Source organism: Papilio machaon, chromosome 13, assembly GCF_912999745.1.
Source record: "Papilio machaon chromosome 13, ilPapMach1.1, whole genome shotgun sequence".
Lineage (NCBI taxonomy): Eukaryota > Metazoa > Arthropoda > Insecta > Lepidoptera > Papilionidae > Papilio > Papilio machaon.
The window spans coordinates 6526524-6544693 of record NC_059998.1 but is presented as its reverse complement, the minus strand read 5'-3'; the positions used below and the strand labels follow the sequence as shown (position 1 = coordinate 6544693).

The following is an 18170-nucleotide window of genomic DNA, read 5'->3' as shown; positions in this document are numbered from 1 at the left end:
TTTGGTCTAACCTCAAAATATTTGTGGACGTAGAGAGGACTGTTTTCCATTTGTCCTCTTGATTGTACCTCGTTAGTCCTGAAGAAAAGATACATAATGTTATTGAGGTCACGTACATACGAGTGAAAATAAAGTTCATCAACACAATGTCCATTTTTCTTTCCTATTTTTAGGGTTCCGTACCTCGAAAGGAAAAAACGGAACCCTTATAGGATTACTTTGTTGTCCGTTCGTCTGTCTGTCGAGAGCCTTTTTATCAAGAACGCGTGGAGAAAACTTGAATTTTTATTAAATACTCAGGTCTACTGCCCTTTAAAGCTGTGAATAAATTCAAACTTGTAAGGCAAAACAACCAAAAGATACAGCCGTAGGTTCCTTAAATTAAGTTAAGCAATTCCTAATAACATCAAACGTAAAAATATTCGATGACATGTTCAATAAATTTGTTAATAAAAATCAAATCTCGAACACGACACCAATTTGAGAAATTCCAGCGCAAATTATCAACGTAATTCGGAATTTATTGAAACGATTTCTTGTAATATGGTACTGGCGAAGGTTCAATTGATGAGGCTGACTTATTCAACGTTCGGGCTACGAAAATAAGTCAAAAGGGTTATTTTACATACAAAGATCTTATCCTCTCTTCCAAATGAAAGCTTTTTGTTCAGTTATTAAAAATATTAACAGATTCTTCCAAGCTTTAGATATTTCTAAGAAATAATTCACCACAATAGTCGAATGTTCGAATTCGAAGTCATAACCACGTGATCGGATGTCCTTAAACTTTACCACTTGGTTATTGGCGTATTGATAAATATACTTAATCATCATCATCATCATCAACCTGCCCTTATCCCTATGGAGGGTCGGCACAGTATGTACTACTCCTCCATACATCTCTATCAGCCGTCATATCTGAATTTACCCCCTTCTTACGCATATCCTCTTTCACACAATCCATCCATACTTTCTTTGGTCTTCCTCTACCTTTATAGCCATCCACATTCAATCTCATTACTTTTTTGTTTATATGATTATCATCCCTCCGCATAACATGTCCAAACCACGCTAACCTTCTGCTCCTCAATTTCTCGATAACTGGCGCTACTTTCAAACTTCCTCTGATATGCACATTCTTAACTTTATCTTTTCTTGTCACACCACACATCCACAGATAAATATACTTAATCGTTACTACTAAATCTCGATGATACATATTTTTTTAATTTGATACAAAATATTTGAAAAAATGTTCTTATTCACGTGCAAATCATTGCACGCTTGGAAAGAGATCGTATTATGAGAACAAAAACGATGTAACTTGTACACAGAGCAGTACGTACAATGAGTAAGGAAATGAAACAATGTTTAATTAATTATCTTTCTTTAGTCGTCTAATTAACTAAGAAATTATTATTTAAGTCGTTGATAAATTGTTCTATAATATAGTTTTTAGGTTGTTTATTCACGTAATATATAATTTAATTATGAAATTAATGTCCATGATTTATTTTATAATTTATTTTTGAGAACGTTAAGTATAAGTGTGGAGGTATCCCTCTATACTTATACTAGAGGTAGGCCTAGTAAGAGATGGATGGATTGCGTGAAAGATGACATAATCAAGAAGGGGGTGACAATGGAGATGACAGACAGATTCATTTGGAGGACGGAAACCTGGTGCACCCTACGTAGGTGGGACAAGGTCAAGGATAGTGATGCAACGGAAGTGTCTTACCGGAACCAGAAACGGAAACAGATGTCAAAAATAAATTTTAGCAGAAACGGAAACGGATGCGGAAACAGAAGTGTAAATAATAAAAAAAAATACATATTTACAAATTTTTTTTTGGTAAAAACCGTTTGTATTCGTTTTTAATTTATTAAGGCATTGGATATCGGTGTCCTTTAGCCTTCAATATATGTATTTTTGCTGTGCTGCAATAAGTTAAAATACGTATTTTTTTAAATTTATTTTCAGGGAACAAAATTACACTATTTACAAATTAATGTTCGCCAAACCACTCGTGTTGACAAACGACGAATATATTTCTTTATTAATACATTCACTGCTGACCACTCGGATCCGAGTGGGCAGAGCTATTAGTAGCGGCGCCTCCCCCTCGGATACGAGCGAGGGGCCCGTTCACTATGTAGTAGCCAGTAAGCCGCCGGCGTTTGAAGCGAGTCCATGTTGTATGTGTGTGTACGTGTGTCTGTATGCGTTTATGTTTATGTGTGTGTGTATGTGTGGGTGTGTTTGAAATGTTACAAGATCTTGAACCGAGAAGATAAAAGCTGGTTTTGATTAGTATCCTTACATGTTTTACTCAATATTCTGGAATTTGATGAAAAACTTGACTTTGTCAAAATCTTGTAACATGTTAGTACACAGAAATGCAATCGTGGAACAAATATCTACATATTAGTGAAACCATTGCCATCCCTAACACTCAAAATGATGATCCCTAGCGCAAATGCAAAAAACATTATTAATTTAACACTCCCAGATATACTAAATAAAAATTCACCATAAAAAGTTTTGGCTCCCAGCTGTTACCTTTTTTTATTTTGTAAACAGTGAATGTGTTAAGTATCAAAAACACCAAATCTAGATTAGAAAAAGATATAATTATTAGGCACTTGACTTGCAATCTGCAGGGCCTGGGTTAGAATCCCGTTATGTACCAATGTGTTTTTCGATTTAGATATGTACATTTATCCGACGTGAAGGAAAACATAGTGATGCTGCCTGCACATATCTGAGAAAAATTTAATGATATGTGTGAAGTCAACCCTCTCTGGGCCAGCGTGGTTGACTATGGCCTAGTCACCCCTAATTTGGGGTAGGCTTAGAGCCCTTCAGTAGGGATGTATAGTGAGCTGATGATAATAATGATGATGATATATTACATGGTTATCACTTATTCAAAAGTACATTTAATAACTCGTAAGTATGAAATAGTCACATTTTGCCAGTTGTCAAATTTTATATGGACAACAACTAGACAGTTTACTCCAGCAAGAGAAACTGATTGTTTCAAACAGCAGCAGAAAATATTACGCGCTTAAATTCACGAAAAAGTACGTTAACAAACAAATGCGACAAGTGCCGGAAGGCCGCGCACGGACTGCGCGTCTCGCGCCGCGCATTTGGATCTCTCAGCCGTCGTAAAGTTCCGTTTTATCTCCGTTATAAAAGTTGCGGAAACAGAAGCAGAAACGGATGTTGAAAAGCACGCGGAACTTCCGCACTTGCGGAAACGGAAACAGACATCCGTTGCATCACTAGTCAAGGAGATGATTTATTTTATAATCAATGAAACAAAAGTATTTTGACGTCTTTCTCATCTATTTGTGCAAAACTTATGTTCTTACTAATATTAGGTCCTTACATATGAAATTGGCGTTTTTCGTACTGGCCACTTTAATCACGAATTTCTCCTCTTTGGTAAGGAATTCCAAATTCAAATTTGTACAGCTATAGACTCATGTATTTGTGGTTCGATGACCGTCATTCATTTGTTTTTTTTCTTCTGTTTTTTTCTGTTTGCGTCACTCATTTTACAAAATGGAAAACTTAAAATATCGCATTATTTACGAGTACGAGTTCCGCCGTGGCACTAGTGCTGCGGAAACGACTCGAAGGGTGAATGATGTGTATGGCGGTCGTGTTGCAAAAGAAAACACAGTTCGTTTTTGGTTCCAACGTTTTCGTTCTGGAAATTTCGATCTGCAGAACAAGCCCCGTGGACGGCCTGAGACTCAAGTTGATAATGAAGAGTTGAAGGCTATTGTGGAAGCGGATCCATCGCAAACCACGTCCGAGTTAGCTGCAGGCTGCGATGTTAGTGATAAAACTGTTTTAATTCACTTGAAGCAAATTGGGAAGATTAAAAAGCTTGAAAGGTGGGTACCTCACGAATTGACTGAAGCAAACCGGAAAACGCGCGTCGACTGTTGCGTTACATTACTAAACCGGCACAATAATGAAGGTATTTTAAACCGAATCATTACCTGTGATGAAAAATGGGTTCTTTACGATAATCGGAAGCGCTCAGCGCAATGGTTGGATCCTGGCCAGCCAGCCAAATCTTGCCCCAAGCGAAAATTAACCCCAAAAAAGTTACTTGTAAGCGTTTGGTGGACTAGTGCCGGTATTGTTCATTACAGTTTTCTCAAATCTGGCCAGACTATTACGGCTGATGTCTATTGTCAGCAATTGCAAACCATGATGGAAAAGCTAGCGGATAAACAACCTAGGCTGGTCAATCGCTCCACGCCACTGCTGCTTCACGACAACGCTAGACCACACACTGCGCAACAGACGGCTACTAAATTAGAAGAGCTTCAATTGGAAAGTCTAAGACATCCTCCGTACTCCCCGGACCTTGCTCCAACAGATTACCATTTTTTTCGAAATTTGGATAACTTCTTGCAAGGGAAAAAATTCAACTCCGATGGGGCAGTCCAAATCGCCTTCAAAGATTTTATTGATTCCCGTCCAACTGGTTTTTTTAGTAAAGGGATCAATGAACTACCTATGAGATGGCAAAAGTGCATAGAAAATAATGGTTCATACTTTGATTAATTAAATATATTATATTAAAAAATATTCGACTTTTTGTTCCTCCCATACAAAACGCCAATTTCATATGTAAGGACCTAATATTATAAATACGAATGTATAGATGGATGGATGTATGTTTGTTAGAAGGTATCTCTAGAACAGCTGTATGGATCTCGATAAGATTTGGTATAGATATAGAACACAGTATGGAAGAACACGTAGGCTACCAAATATCCAAGAAATTAGTACGGTTCTCCTTCGACGCATCTTATTAAAATTTTGCACAGATATGGAACATATAAGTCTCGGGCAAAAGCTATAATTTCATAAATAAGAAAAAAATTTATTTTTGTATATTACGAATAAACTAAAAAACTACTGGACATATATAAAAAATATTCTTGCCATTAGAAAGCTACATTATCACTCAGTAACATAGGCCATATTTATAACTAGATTTCTTTTTAATTCCGCGGGGACAAACTCACACGCATAAGCTAGTTTTCTATAAAAAAAAAACTATGACAACAGTATGTATTTACAAAGATGTAGAAACGCACGTGGTAAGATATTGCTATTGTGATTGGATGCCATCACTACGTCACATGTCAAGGGTCAAAACTTGCGCGATTAGTGATGTAACGTTTATGCTAACCGTACCAATCAGCTACAAGCACAAACCGATTATAATTTCAATGTTAATATAATCATCATGTAATTGTAAACCTTAACTCAGGGTGCTAAAGTTCATTAGAACATGTGAATTATTAGAATGAGTTAGGAAAGTTGAGAATCAGATGTCGATTATTGGTTAACATCATCGATATTTTTAGAACGCATTTGACATTATTTCTAATAACTGTCGCATCTTATTTTAGTGTAACAATAATATTCTTGGTTATCTTACTAATATTTTAAATGCAAAAGTTTAGAATTTAGATGTATGGATGTTTGTTAGAAGGTATCTCCAGAACGGCTCAACAGATAAGACCAGACAGACTCAAAATTTATATGTAGAACGTCTGGAAGAACACATAGGCATATGAAGTTTTTTTTGTAATATACACAGAGTTAAACCGTAGTCAAAGCACGGACAGAGCCGCGGACGACAACTAGTTAATTAACAAAACTTATATAATAACAATTTTTTGTTTTTGTAGAAAAGCAAAATGCATATCAATGCCTACAGTAATTATGTCAAATCACACCTACACTTTCAGGATCGTTAACTGCACTAATGTATCGGATTCGAATCTGTAACGTTTCGCAGCCGGTCATTAATCATTCCTTAACTATAATGCAATCGTAACTTTATTGCGGCTCGTAAACTACCGAAACGCAGAGGCATCTCTTACAAATGAAAATTAGTGTATTACTGGCATAAGCCAGTAGATGGCGTTAAGAGTTTTCTGCACGCGGTCTGGTCCCATCTGTGATGAAATGCGTTCGCAGATAATCCCGAGCTTCCATTAATTTTGAATAGTATAATACTTTCAGATGTACGACGTTACTGTGAATATGCATCATTTCCGAAGTATTGCGTATTACCGTAGAAAGGTAATAGTGGATGATAAATCATGTTACGACTTATTTTTAGTCATTTTCCGACATATCGTAGACATAATCTAGTTTTAAAAGCAGTAAACCTGTTTTTATTTTATAAACTTCTTTCTTAACATAGAAAATTAAAAACAGCCTTCTTGATGTCTACAATTTATAACTTGTTTAGTGAATTTATAAACTAACGATTTTCACAATTGATCAGTGACATACAATGACTTCTGACCAATTCTATGTTACCGTAGAAAAGTGAACGTAAAATGCATCAGTAGATGTTATTCATTTGTTTACATTCATGTGTCTTTAAAAAATATTTGAAATAAAAACAGACATTTGGTTGTAAAAAAAAATTTACATACAAAATACAATGTATATGAATGACTTATACGCGCGGCTTAAAAAAACTTAATAAGTAGCTTATGTGTTCTTCCAGACTATGTTCTACATGTTTGCCAAATTTTGTCGAGATCTGTTCAGCCGTTCCGAAGATACCTTCAAACAAACATCCATCCATCTCAACATTCGCATTTATAAATGCGAATGTTGAGATGGATGGATGGATATAATATTATAATATTAGAAAGATTTGTTATATAACGATGACGTTGTTATGATGATAACTTAATTAAGTTATTGCTTATCGTAATAAATGCAAGATGAGTGATTTAAATAACTTAGGTGATAAAAGGTAGAAGATTGCTGTAGATAATTGATTGAGTTATTCATCAAGTTTCGAAAATCCAATTCATTTAGACTTGATGTTATATCAAGAAGGTCACCAGCCGATGATCAAGGGGGTTAGTAATAATTTTTTTTTATTCCGATGTGAAACTTTTTAGACCTATGTTGGATTGTAGTCACTTTAATTTTTCGAAGTAGTTTCGATATTTTTACATTTTTCGAGTCTCTAGAGAGGGGTTCTGGGAGCGTAGCTGCCACATACCCCTTGGGGACGACCATGAAGTCCAATTTTTTGCAGTCATGGGTTCGAATCCCTTCATTCGACTTTAGTAGTTAGTTTCAGTAAGCAAAATTTTAGCAAAAAAAAAAACTGACGTAACTTAAATGCTATTAATATTATCAGTTCTTTTTTTAAGTTAAGGACCTTATTGTAGCATGTGAATACAATCAACTTGTAATTTGATGTTTCAAATGTGTTTTTTCTTCTTGACCCAGTTCTCAACAATAATTCGATGGTCACCGCCGATACTTCTAGTCCGGCTAAATGTGAACATTCGTATCGCCTTTCACTCGAACTTTAACTCCATCGATATGCGAAAAGGTTTAAGTTACAAACTGACCACAAGTTTAATAAATTTTCTTTAGTTTAATTTCGAATAACATCTGAGGAAGAATTACAGGACGTAAAATGTCGCGATTTAAAAGAGATTTTTCTTCAAGAATTCTTTTAAAATTGTTAAGGCACTTTGAAAAGCCGGTCACCACATTCGTAAGTTGGCTTAAGTCTCTATGTAATCTTAGTGCTCTTAATTGCGTTGGTGTAATTTTTTTCTAGACGAAATATGAACACAGTACCAGGAAAACAGTTTTGTAACTTAGTTGTACAATTATTTTTTAATTTATAAGTGGTTTTGTGAAATTTTTTAAAACAAGAAATCGTGTGAAACGGCGCGAACAAATTATTTGCAGCAATATACAGGGTGAATCATACTTCCATTTAAGGAAAAGTAGGTTAGACAACGTAATTTAAATCTAGATGATTATACGTCTTTCATTACGTATATATAAAATAATAACATCTGTTTGTTGAATCTCTTAAGACTTGAGGTTTTAGTTACGGTCCAATGGTTATTAAATACCGAAGCGTTGGATACGAATTAAAACATCACCAAACAAGGATGACCTGAATGTGGCAATTGCCTGTTTACTGCTAATTTTAAAAAAGTAATAAAATAGTAGGGGAGAGTAGGGGAATTGAAAACGGCGGGTAATTGGGAATAGCCAGATAAGTACTACTTCCCCCTATGATGTAGATCAACAAGTTAGGTTTTGCATTACGTTTGTAATCTTAAAAGCGTAACGGAGTTTCATAGTACGCATAGCTGTGCAATCACACACGTTAGGATTTACGGGTAGATAATGTATGTAAAACCCTTCGTACACAAGAAACGTAAAACTAATGTATCTTTGTGTCGCAAGTATCGCGTAGCGCGCGCTCCGTACACACAACGATGAATCGTCGACGAGAGTTATTTATTTGATCAGTAAACACTGACGCATATTTATAAAATATCAACTGTATAGATTTGCTCCGACATCTTCAAATCGCAGCGACTTCTCCCACGACGATCTTGAGAAAGAGGTTGCGAGCCGGACTCTGGCGGTGACGGTTAGAAAAGTCGACGACGTGTGCATGTGTACGAACCTCTATGATAAATCGCTTAGCAACAAAAATCATCAGGTTTAGATTAACATCGTGCTGTACGAAGGGTCTAAGACGTCATACAAGGACTAACGTTTGCGGTATGAAAATGTATAGATTTTGTCTCGTCACGTTCCATCAGTAAGATACTGATAATAAAAGTCATACGAATATTTATATACTGTTAGCAAAATCCGTTAGAAAAAACATAAATCTTGCAAATGCATTGTATTTGCTGCATTTTTGTAATCTATATATATAAAAGAAAGTCGTGTTAGTTACACTATTTATAACTCAAGAACGGCTGAATAGATTTGACTGAAAATTGGTGGGCAGGTAGCTTAGAACCAGGAAACGGACATGGGATAATTTTTACCCCGTTTTCTAATTTTTATTCCGCGCGGACGGAGTCGCGGGTAAAAGCTAGTAAGATATATTGCAGATGCAATAGAAACACTAAGCGTAACGATAATAAACATTACTATGTGGTATTTAAACTTATAACAGGAAGTGGTATTCAGTGGGTTGGCTGAGTTACTCAATTTCAGTAACTCGTGAGATGCATTATCAGGATAGTTACAAGAGTATTGCTCAAAGCTTCGCTTTTATTACTCAATTTGTTATTGAAATAATAGGATCAACGATGTTATGTAAATCTCTATGAGTTCCTAAACCGCCATATTTTTATGATATTTTTAATATAAAGGATGTTCTCAGGAAAGTATTTGCAATATTTTTTCCGTTTGAATGTAACGTTTTGATTGCACTAAAGCAGTGATTTATTTTGATAATTTAATTTGAATGTTTTGAAATTAATTTTACTTTAGTTAGCAAATTTATCATCACCCTGGCCTCACGTAGGGTCGGCACACAAGCTTTTATAAACTACCTCTCTTTAGCTAATTATTCATTAAAAAGATGTTTTGGCAAGTGAATATTTGTGAGGTAAATATAACATTTCTACACTAGAGTACGCTCGAATACACTTGAGTTTAAATGGGCTTAGTAATAATACATTGTTACTATATTTCTTGAGAACCTTTTCACTCTAATCAGACAAGTGACAGAGGAAATGTTCTAGTTATTTACTTTGGTGTATTTTATTCCGTAGTTATGATAAATCAAGGTGACATACGTTGACCTTTAACTATTACTATCTATAAAAATATAATGTCGTCAACACACATTTAGTTTTAACTGGACAGTTCGTCTGGTTTAACAACATATTTTTCGACAACTTCTATAAATAATATCAGTGATATTTTATTATATTTTCTACATGTTAAGCCTCGTTTGTACAGTTCGATAGTCGTCTGCAGAATCACGAACCGTGGAAACGCGGACTAAAGCACTAATGATTTTTTTTTATTCAAATGATCATTACTATAGATTGTGATGAATACAACTGGCCATTAACAATTTTGACATGTTCGTATTATATTCAATCGAGATGTAGCAATCTCGGCATGCTATTGTTGACCAATATAATTTTGTAACGTGGTTTTGTACGATAATTGCCTAGTTGAGGACGCGTGCTTGACCCACTACCGCAAAATGCTTGAACATTTCGATGTACATTCGTAACTATGAGTTTGAACTGGTGATAAAAAATCACATGTTATTATTTTCTTGATAATAGAAAAAAAACTTAGTCACGTTTATGTATTAAATTGGATGTTAAATTGATAAAATTTTCATCAATGCAACCATTACTAAGGTAGCCAATGAGCCAGTGGACATTTAAATTCACCAAAATAGTGAAGTGACCTTTGTCCGTAGACATTCGTAATTGCAAATGCGTTGCCTTCCTTTAATCGATTCTAATACTATAAGTGATTTGATTTGATAAATCAATGGATGTTACGTAATTTTGTAAATTTTTTAAAAAAAGAACACTATTTTCTTTTTTTATGTGAATAGGACAACCTATTATAAAATAAAATAAAAAAAAATAAAATGCATACCAACAATGGTATGCATTTTTGTACAATTTTGTGATACGCCAATAAGAGAAGAGAGAAAAAGCGGGTGTTTCTAGTTGGCCAATGAGATTTTTTTTATTCATTTCTATGGATTCAATCGGCCCAATGTGAAATATATTCCGATTGATCGGTAGGTCGATAGGCCCAACGGGAAACACCCGGAAAAGTATTTTATTTTTGGCTCTTTGTCGCTAGTTTCGGAATTGAGGCCAAAGACTAGTTTATTAATTTTTATACATATGTATTAAGGTTATCCAACTAAGTAATAAATACATTTTGCAATAAGTAGTGATGTTATAACAATGGTGAGACGAAAAAGTCAATAAAAGACATTTACATTTATTATTTTTATGTCACATTATGAGGGGTAAGCAAACGCTGTTATGTTTTAACTAGCTGTTGAACGCGAATTCGTCGTAAAAAAAGTCTTATTTAATAGTCTCCGTGTTCTTCCAGACTATGTTCTACATCTGTGCAAAATTTCTGTGAGATCCGTTTAGCAGTTCTGGAGATACTTTAAAACTTTTTTTTCCGTGCTGACGAAGTTCCGGACAACAGCTAATTCTTATTTATAAAATTCTCGTGTCACGGGTTTCGAACTTGAACTCCTCCGAAACGGCTTGACCGATTGTCATGAAATTTTGTGAGCATATTGAGTAGATCTGAGAATAGGCCAACATCTATTTTTCATACCCCCCCCCCATTAAGTTTTTTTTTTAACTGCGCGCGGACGGAGTCGCGGGTGATAGCTAGTAATTATATAAATCTGCTTTATTTATATTTAAATTTTTATATTTTCATTACCCTTTATACTTAAGTTATTAAGATATGAATTTATGTTGAAACAAACTGTCACGCTTTTGCTCTCTTGAATTACTAATATATTAAACTGTATATGTAAGTAAAAAAACATCAGGAAAATATCTAAAAATAACCTAAATCTTATTACATTTGTATGAGAGATGGTTTGACGAACAATTTGTAGTCCATTCGTTCTGTAGTTAATGTTACCGTCCCTTAATAAAACATGGATCGTTTTCGCCGGCGGAATTAAACATTTTATTGACCAAGAGAGCTAAATTAAAAAGGTTACTCGCTTTCTTAATTGAATTTTGTTTTAGATTCCATTTGGTTTCATACATACGTATCGAACCATTATTCTTATGAAACATGTGGTATTTTTTGGAGCTTTTACAATTTAACATGTAATTTTGTTTTCTTTGTACTGTTTTTGAAATAAAATTAGGCTTGTATTAATGTTAATTAATAAAGGATTAAGTTATAAGTTCCGATGTAATTTGTTGGATTATACAAATTTAATTAAAAATTTCCTCGACCCTTAACCTTTTTTACTTCGTTAAAATCAAGGGGCAACAATTGAAAATTTTTAATTAATTCTATTTATAACATTGAAGAGGTAGTGTATTATAATTTAATTTAAAAGTAATTAATTTAATTTGTTTGAAATAATGTTTGGCTTTTGTTTTCTAAATAATTATATGTTTAATTTGGAGTTGATGCTAACACAATTATTTTAAGACTAGTTGTCGACCGCAACTCCGTCCGAACAGAATAAAAATATTAAATAACTTATGTGTTCATTTAAGCTATGTTCTATATCTATGCCAAATTTCAGAGAGATCCGTGCAGCCGTTTATGAGATAACTTTTAAAAAATTGCCATCCATCCAAACACTCGCATTTATAATGTTAGTAAGTAACGTATTAAACGTGCATGAAAATCGAGAAAGATATGCCAGGATCGAGGGAAATGGAAGGCTGTAATCTCTGCCTACTGCTAACCCCTAAGTTATGATATATTTAGATAAAGACTGCTTTTGAACATGCTGTTGTCCGTCTCCATACAAGCGGTATTATTATTTAGTCAAAAATCGATCTTCTGATTTTAATTACCTTGTATGGAAATTAGTAAAACAATGTATCGATTGTTCTCTAAACGATAGATCAGGTTTAACAAGTGTTATTGAGAACCTCTGACCGATAAATTAGATGAAAATGAATTAAAAATGTCAATAAAAAAACACCAATGTCCTAAAATTGATCATCGGCCGTTAATCTGTCAAGATAGTTTTAATAAATTTATTACAATTGTATTTAAAATACCAATCAGAGAAATGTATATTCTTTGTAAACTATCTATATCTATATATATAAAAGAAAGTCGTGTTAGTTACACTATTTATAACTCAAGAACGGCTGAATCGATTTGACTGAAAATTGGTGGACAGGTAGCTTAGAACCAGGAAACGAACATGGGATAATTTGTACCCCGTTTTCTATTTTTTATTCCGCGCGGACGGAGTCGCGGGTAAAAGCTAGTTTTTTATAAAGGAGTTAAAGTTTTATTCGTATGTAACAATGATGTAGGAATAAAATGTTTGCGGCAAGAATGCGAGGATCGCGGAATGTTCTTGTTCAAAAGAAATTGCCGGCAACAATAGAGATGCAGGCACGCGAACATTTTATCACTACGGTCTCGCATCTGATCATATTGTCTTTTACAATAGAAATTAAATTCATAAAGATAGTGCGAACGCAATGCTTAGATAATTGTACATACAAGCTGCTTCTTTATTTTAACAGAAATCATATTTATGAAAACATGATTCTTTACTCATGGAAATAAGTTCAATATTGTACAAACATATAAATAAACATACGCGTGAAACTTATTTATTAATTTATTACGACAAACCAACAGCATACGTGTACATCTTACTAATATTATAAATGCGAAAGTTTAGATGGATGGATAGATGGATATTTCTTAGAAGGTATCTCCAACGGCTCAACGGATCTTGATGAAACAAGGATGTAGAACATAGTCTGGAAGAACATAAAGCCTACTTATTATTTTTTTTAATTTCTCGCGGACGGAGTCACAAGCGACAGCTAGTATAAAATACAACTGAACAACTTAAAGAATTACATTCTAGTTACAGTGGGTTTCCGAAACTAAATTTTCTGTTTAAAACATATTGTTATTTCTGTTTTGTCAAAGGCAATGAAAGGGACGACGATATGTTTTATACAAAGATTTTGGTATCAGAAGCCAACAGAAGCCGGGTAAAAAGGGTTCTAATTAACTCTTCCGTGCGAACTTGATAACATATGTAAGTGATCTATTTACACATGTTTGTCGAAATAAGATGAAAAAACTTAGCTAAGACGCAATCGATTCACATTCACACACGCATTCAAATGTCTGACTAATTTATGCAGATGCGGTAACTTTTCCGGAAGGCGTTCTTTTATTGTTGCAGTTACCCTACGCATGTGAGACATGAGTCACGTAGACGTGTGTTGAGATAAATTGAATTCCCTTATAGATTTTTGCAAGGAGTACTTGAATATAGGATAATACCTAAATAGACTTTGTGATATAAACGTAATGGACAGAGACTTAAACCACATTTTTCATACCGTATTTCCATGGCCGACCGACAGCATGATAAGCCTAGAATAAATTTATTCTATCCATACCAAACTCCTGTAGCCGTTTGATAATGTTTTAAATTCTCTGGACTCCGTCCGCGCGGAATAAAAAAAAATGCACACAAGATAAAAAAAAATCCTATGTCCGTCTCCTAGGTCTAAGCTACCTCCCCATCAATTTTCAGCTAAATCAGTTCGACCGATCTCGAGTTATAAATAGTGTAACTAACACGACTTTCTTTTATATATATAGATTACATCCTAGACTTGGTTAATAAAATATTTGAACAAGTTGTTGTAAGGTGAAACCGAAAGTCTCTTAAATATTGATGTGAAAGTGCCTCATGTCAATTCGCATAATATGTCGGACCGAGATAGTCCTACAAATTTATTTGATCCGCTGGGTATATAAGTAAAAAATTGTCACAAGATCCTTGTCGTACTGTTGTCTTGTCATTTTCTATGTCCATGTAGGTTTTTCATATTTTCTGACAGAACTAATCAAGATAACAGCGTCTCTCACCGGGCCAGAGACGTTTGTCGGACTATACGTCGGATCGAAGTTACGTCGTTCAGATAACTGGCCGCTTCCAAATTGCAATGCAAACTGTTTGGTCGGTGGACCTTTGGTGCTCGTGAAAAAAGAATAAACATCAACGAGTAATTTGACATAATGGCGGGATGTGTAAAAGTTAAATACGTTAAAAAGAAATCGGAAATCATTATTTCTTTTTTATATATGTGAAACCAGTACACTTATAAAGCGGTTCTTTTTTTTATTTTATTAATTCACAAAATTTCTTGTAATTGTGGTCTTAATGATAGATAGGAACTACGGCGAGTTTATCTATATTGATATTATGAAGAGAAAAGATTTGATTGTTTGTTTGCATTGTAGCTCCGAAGCTACACAATCCCCGGGTGACATAGGCTATATTTATTACTAGATTATTTTCAATTCTGCACGGACGAAATCGCGGGCAACTACTTGTATTATATGTGTATTGTTTGGGAAATTTTCAAGTTAGTAATATTGGGAACAGGTTTCCTTTTGCTTATTAACAGCATCCTGTATAAGTATTCTTTATTTTCATCGAAAGTGGATCATTGTAACCAGTTTGGTCAATACTTCACAATCATTTGCAAAAGTTATGCAACCTTTTTATTTACAGTTTAATCTTTTTAAAGTTTGTTTACTCGATTTATTTTTGGGTGCTTATTTTTAAAGTTGAAAACGTAATGATGATTCAATTTAAAACATCGATAAACACTTTGATAACTTCGCAAAGTGACTATTTTGATAAAGGAGTAGTTTATTTTCATTTAAACTTCGCATTATGATATTATTTGACTTAAGGTGGCATAGCAAATGTCAAAATTGCTTAAGCTTTAACCTTAAAAAATAGGAGTATGCTATATTGAATTGCCGAAATCAAACAAAAAAACAATTTTTAAAATTCTTCTTCTGTCCGCATGGCCGCGTTTGTTCAAGCTAATCTCCGGAACGGTTTGACAGATTTCGACGGGACTTTAACGGGAAGGTAGCAGTACTCCGAAATGTCATAGGCTATTTTTTAAAATTCTGCTCTTACCTAATGGGCGACAGCTAGTATTTTTTTAATACTATTCAGAAAATGTCGCTAATTGTGATTTCCAAGAATCTTACGAAGAAATGTCAACGAAGAGCGAAGCTCGTTCAGCTTTTTAACTGAAGAAAAGTTCTTATGACGGACGTCCAAAGGTTGAAAAAGCTTTGTACGATGATATGAATTGAAATTAAAATGAATTCAAATGTGCAAGAGAAAGTGGTTCAGTAAGCAGTTTCCGACATGCAGTTGATACGGTTGTCGTTCGTTTATTTCATTAGACGATGTTTACAAAAGCAGCCCATATCGGTTGCAAGTTGCAACGTGCCTTCCGTACTTATAATGCGTAACTCACGACTTTATTTACTAGCAAAATTTATAATCGATCCTTAAGATCAATCCGAAGAATATTCGAATACTTTTTATAAAAGACTAGCTGTCACCCGCCACTCTGTCCGCGCGGCATTAAAAAAAACTAAAACTAGCCTATGGTATTCTCGATTATGTTCTACATCTGTACCAAATTTCATCAAGATCGGTCGAGCCGTTCCGAAGATACATTCAAACAAACATCCATCCATCGAAACATTCGCATTTATAATATTAGTAAGATAACAAAATGAAATCACCTTTGCAACTATTTAAATGTATTTTAGTGTACTATTGCGTTTCTACATAGGTTTATTAAATATAAAGCAAATGGGTTCTTCAGGTTCTTAACTTATCTAAAATATCTATAATATTGTAGATAAGTTAAGAAGCATTTTAAATTAATTTTGAAGCTCGATGTGCATCATATTGAAGCGAAAGCATGCGTTTGGTACAAACCACTCTCACTCTCCACCACAACTTGTTTGCACACATTTTAATACACAATGTAAAAACAAATTTAACCTTACAACACAGGTAATAGAGTCTAAATAAGCTTGGTGACATTATATTCAACGTTACGTAACGGGTTTTGGTATAACTTGTTATCAAATTTAAGTAACAATGTTACCCGCTTCATATTTTAAAAACTGCATGAAGTTTTTTTTTAATACGTGATATAATTTATTCCAATTCCAAATTATTATCATTTTTTTTTTCAGGTTCGACATTTGATTTTTTATGTTTCATTTAGACTCCAAATACTGCAACACTCATATCAAGGAATCATTATTTAAACGTTAAAAATATATGTTGTTAAAAGAAAAAAGTGTTGAAGGTTATTTCAGCAAATAATATTATTAATTAATTTGTATTCATTAATAAGTCCAATAAACCATTGCTGTAAATAATGTTACGTTTGACAAGTTGGGTTTTTATTTAGTTTTGGCCGCTGACGTTTTGACGAATGAGATGTCATTATTTGTACGGTAATTGTTGTTGATAGGGTTGCCAATTTATTGCTTTGTCAAATAATTTGTTTTATTTTACTGATATTATAAACGTGAACGTTTGGAATAATGGATGGATGTTGGTTAGAAGGTATCTCTAGAACGGCTTATCGGATCTCGGTGAAATTTGGCATAGATGGAATATAATCTGGAAGTTTCATCATCATCAGCACACTACTCACACACTCAGTGAGCTCACTATACATTCCCACTGAGGGTCTCGGAGCCTACCCTAAGTTAGGGGTGACCAGGACATGGTCAACTACGCTGGCCCAGTGCGGGTTGGTTGACTTCACACATATGTTTCAAGTTTTCATCACGAAGTTTTCCTTCACTGTAAGAACGTCGGATAAATGTACATATGTAAATCGAAAATCGTAAAACACTGGCATACATGGCGGGATTCGAATCCAGGACTTTTCAGACAATCTGTCTGTCAAGTTCAAGTGTTTAAGACCTGAGCCACCGACGCTTCGAGCTCCGAGCTTTAAGCGAGGCTTACTTACTGATTAGTGTTATTTTTTTTAATACAGTTTGATTCGTAAATAGCACTTTTAGAATTTAGTATTTTAATGCATTTTTTACAAAAAATCACCACAATAATTAAGTCTGATTATTAAGTATTAAGTATATTGTGAAAATAAACTAAACTCAGCCATTTTTTTTATTAACTATGACGTCACAATAAAGCGGAGGTCCATACACTTTCTCATTGAAAACATTGTATGACACAGAAACATCAGAATATTTAAAGTGAATTAAAAAGAAGCCAACACAGACAAATAAGGAAGTTTCGAAAGACAATGCAACATGTTATAAATATTTAATTGTGCAGATTTATTATTACGTTGTATGTTACGTAGCGGTTTTTGCTCAGTGGGCGTAGCACGAATATATGCGACAAGAGCCTTCGTACCGTCGCCGTCAATTATGTCAATATTAATATGAGATTTTTGTAAGGATTTACGCCCGATATAATGCGCACATTATACAAATTTTCTCGAAAACGATACAATGGCGCCTGTCATAAATATTCATGCTAGGCTCACTGTTTATGCAAAAGGAAAAGTGTTTTAAAATATGTGTTCTTTAATGTTTTGAACACAAAAGGTCGTTAGTATAGTCTAGGAGAAATGACCTTAGTCACGTTTCGTACTTAATGTAATTTTTACAGACTAATCGTGGGGTTCTGAGATTAAATCTCCGTTTGAAACATATGGTTATCTTTGTTTTGTTAAAGATAATGGGATGA

The 18170-nt window shown here is 34.1% G+C and overlaps 1 protein-coding gene across 1 annotated transcript in view; it reads right to left on the bottom strand.

The window, feature by feature from the left end:
• The window catches only part of LOC106710488 (fibroblast growth factor receptor 3-like), a 60196-nt gene that overhangs the window by 4203 nt on the left and 37823 nt on the right, over positions 1 to 18170 (bottom strand). Inside the window, exon 9 of the mRNA XM_045680793.1 lies at positions 12 to 78. Within this exon, the coding sequence (XP_045536749.1) occupies positions 12 to 78 (67 nt within the window). The remainder of the gene's footprint in view (positions 1 to 11; positions 79 to 18170) is intronic.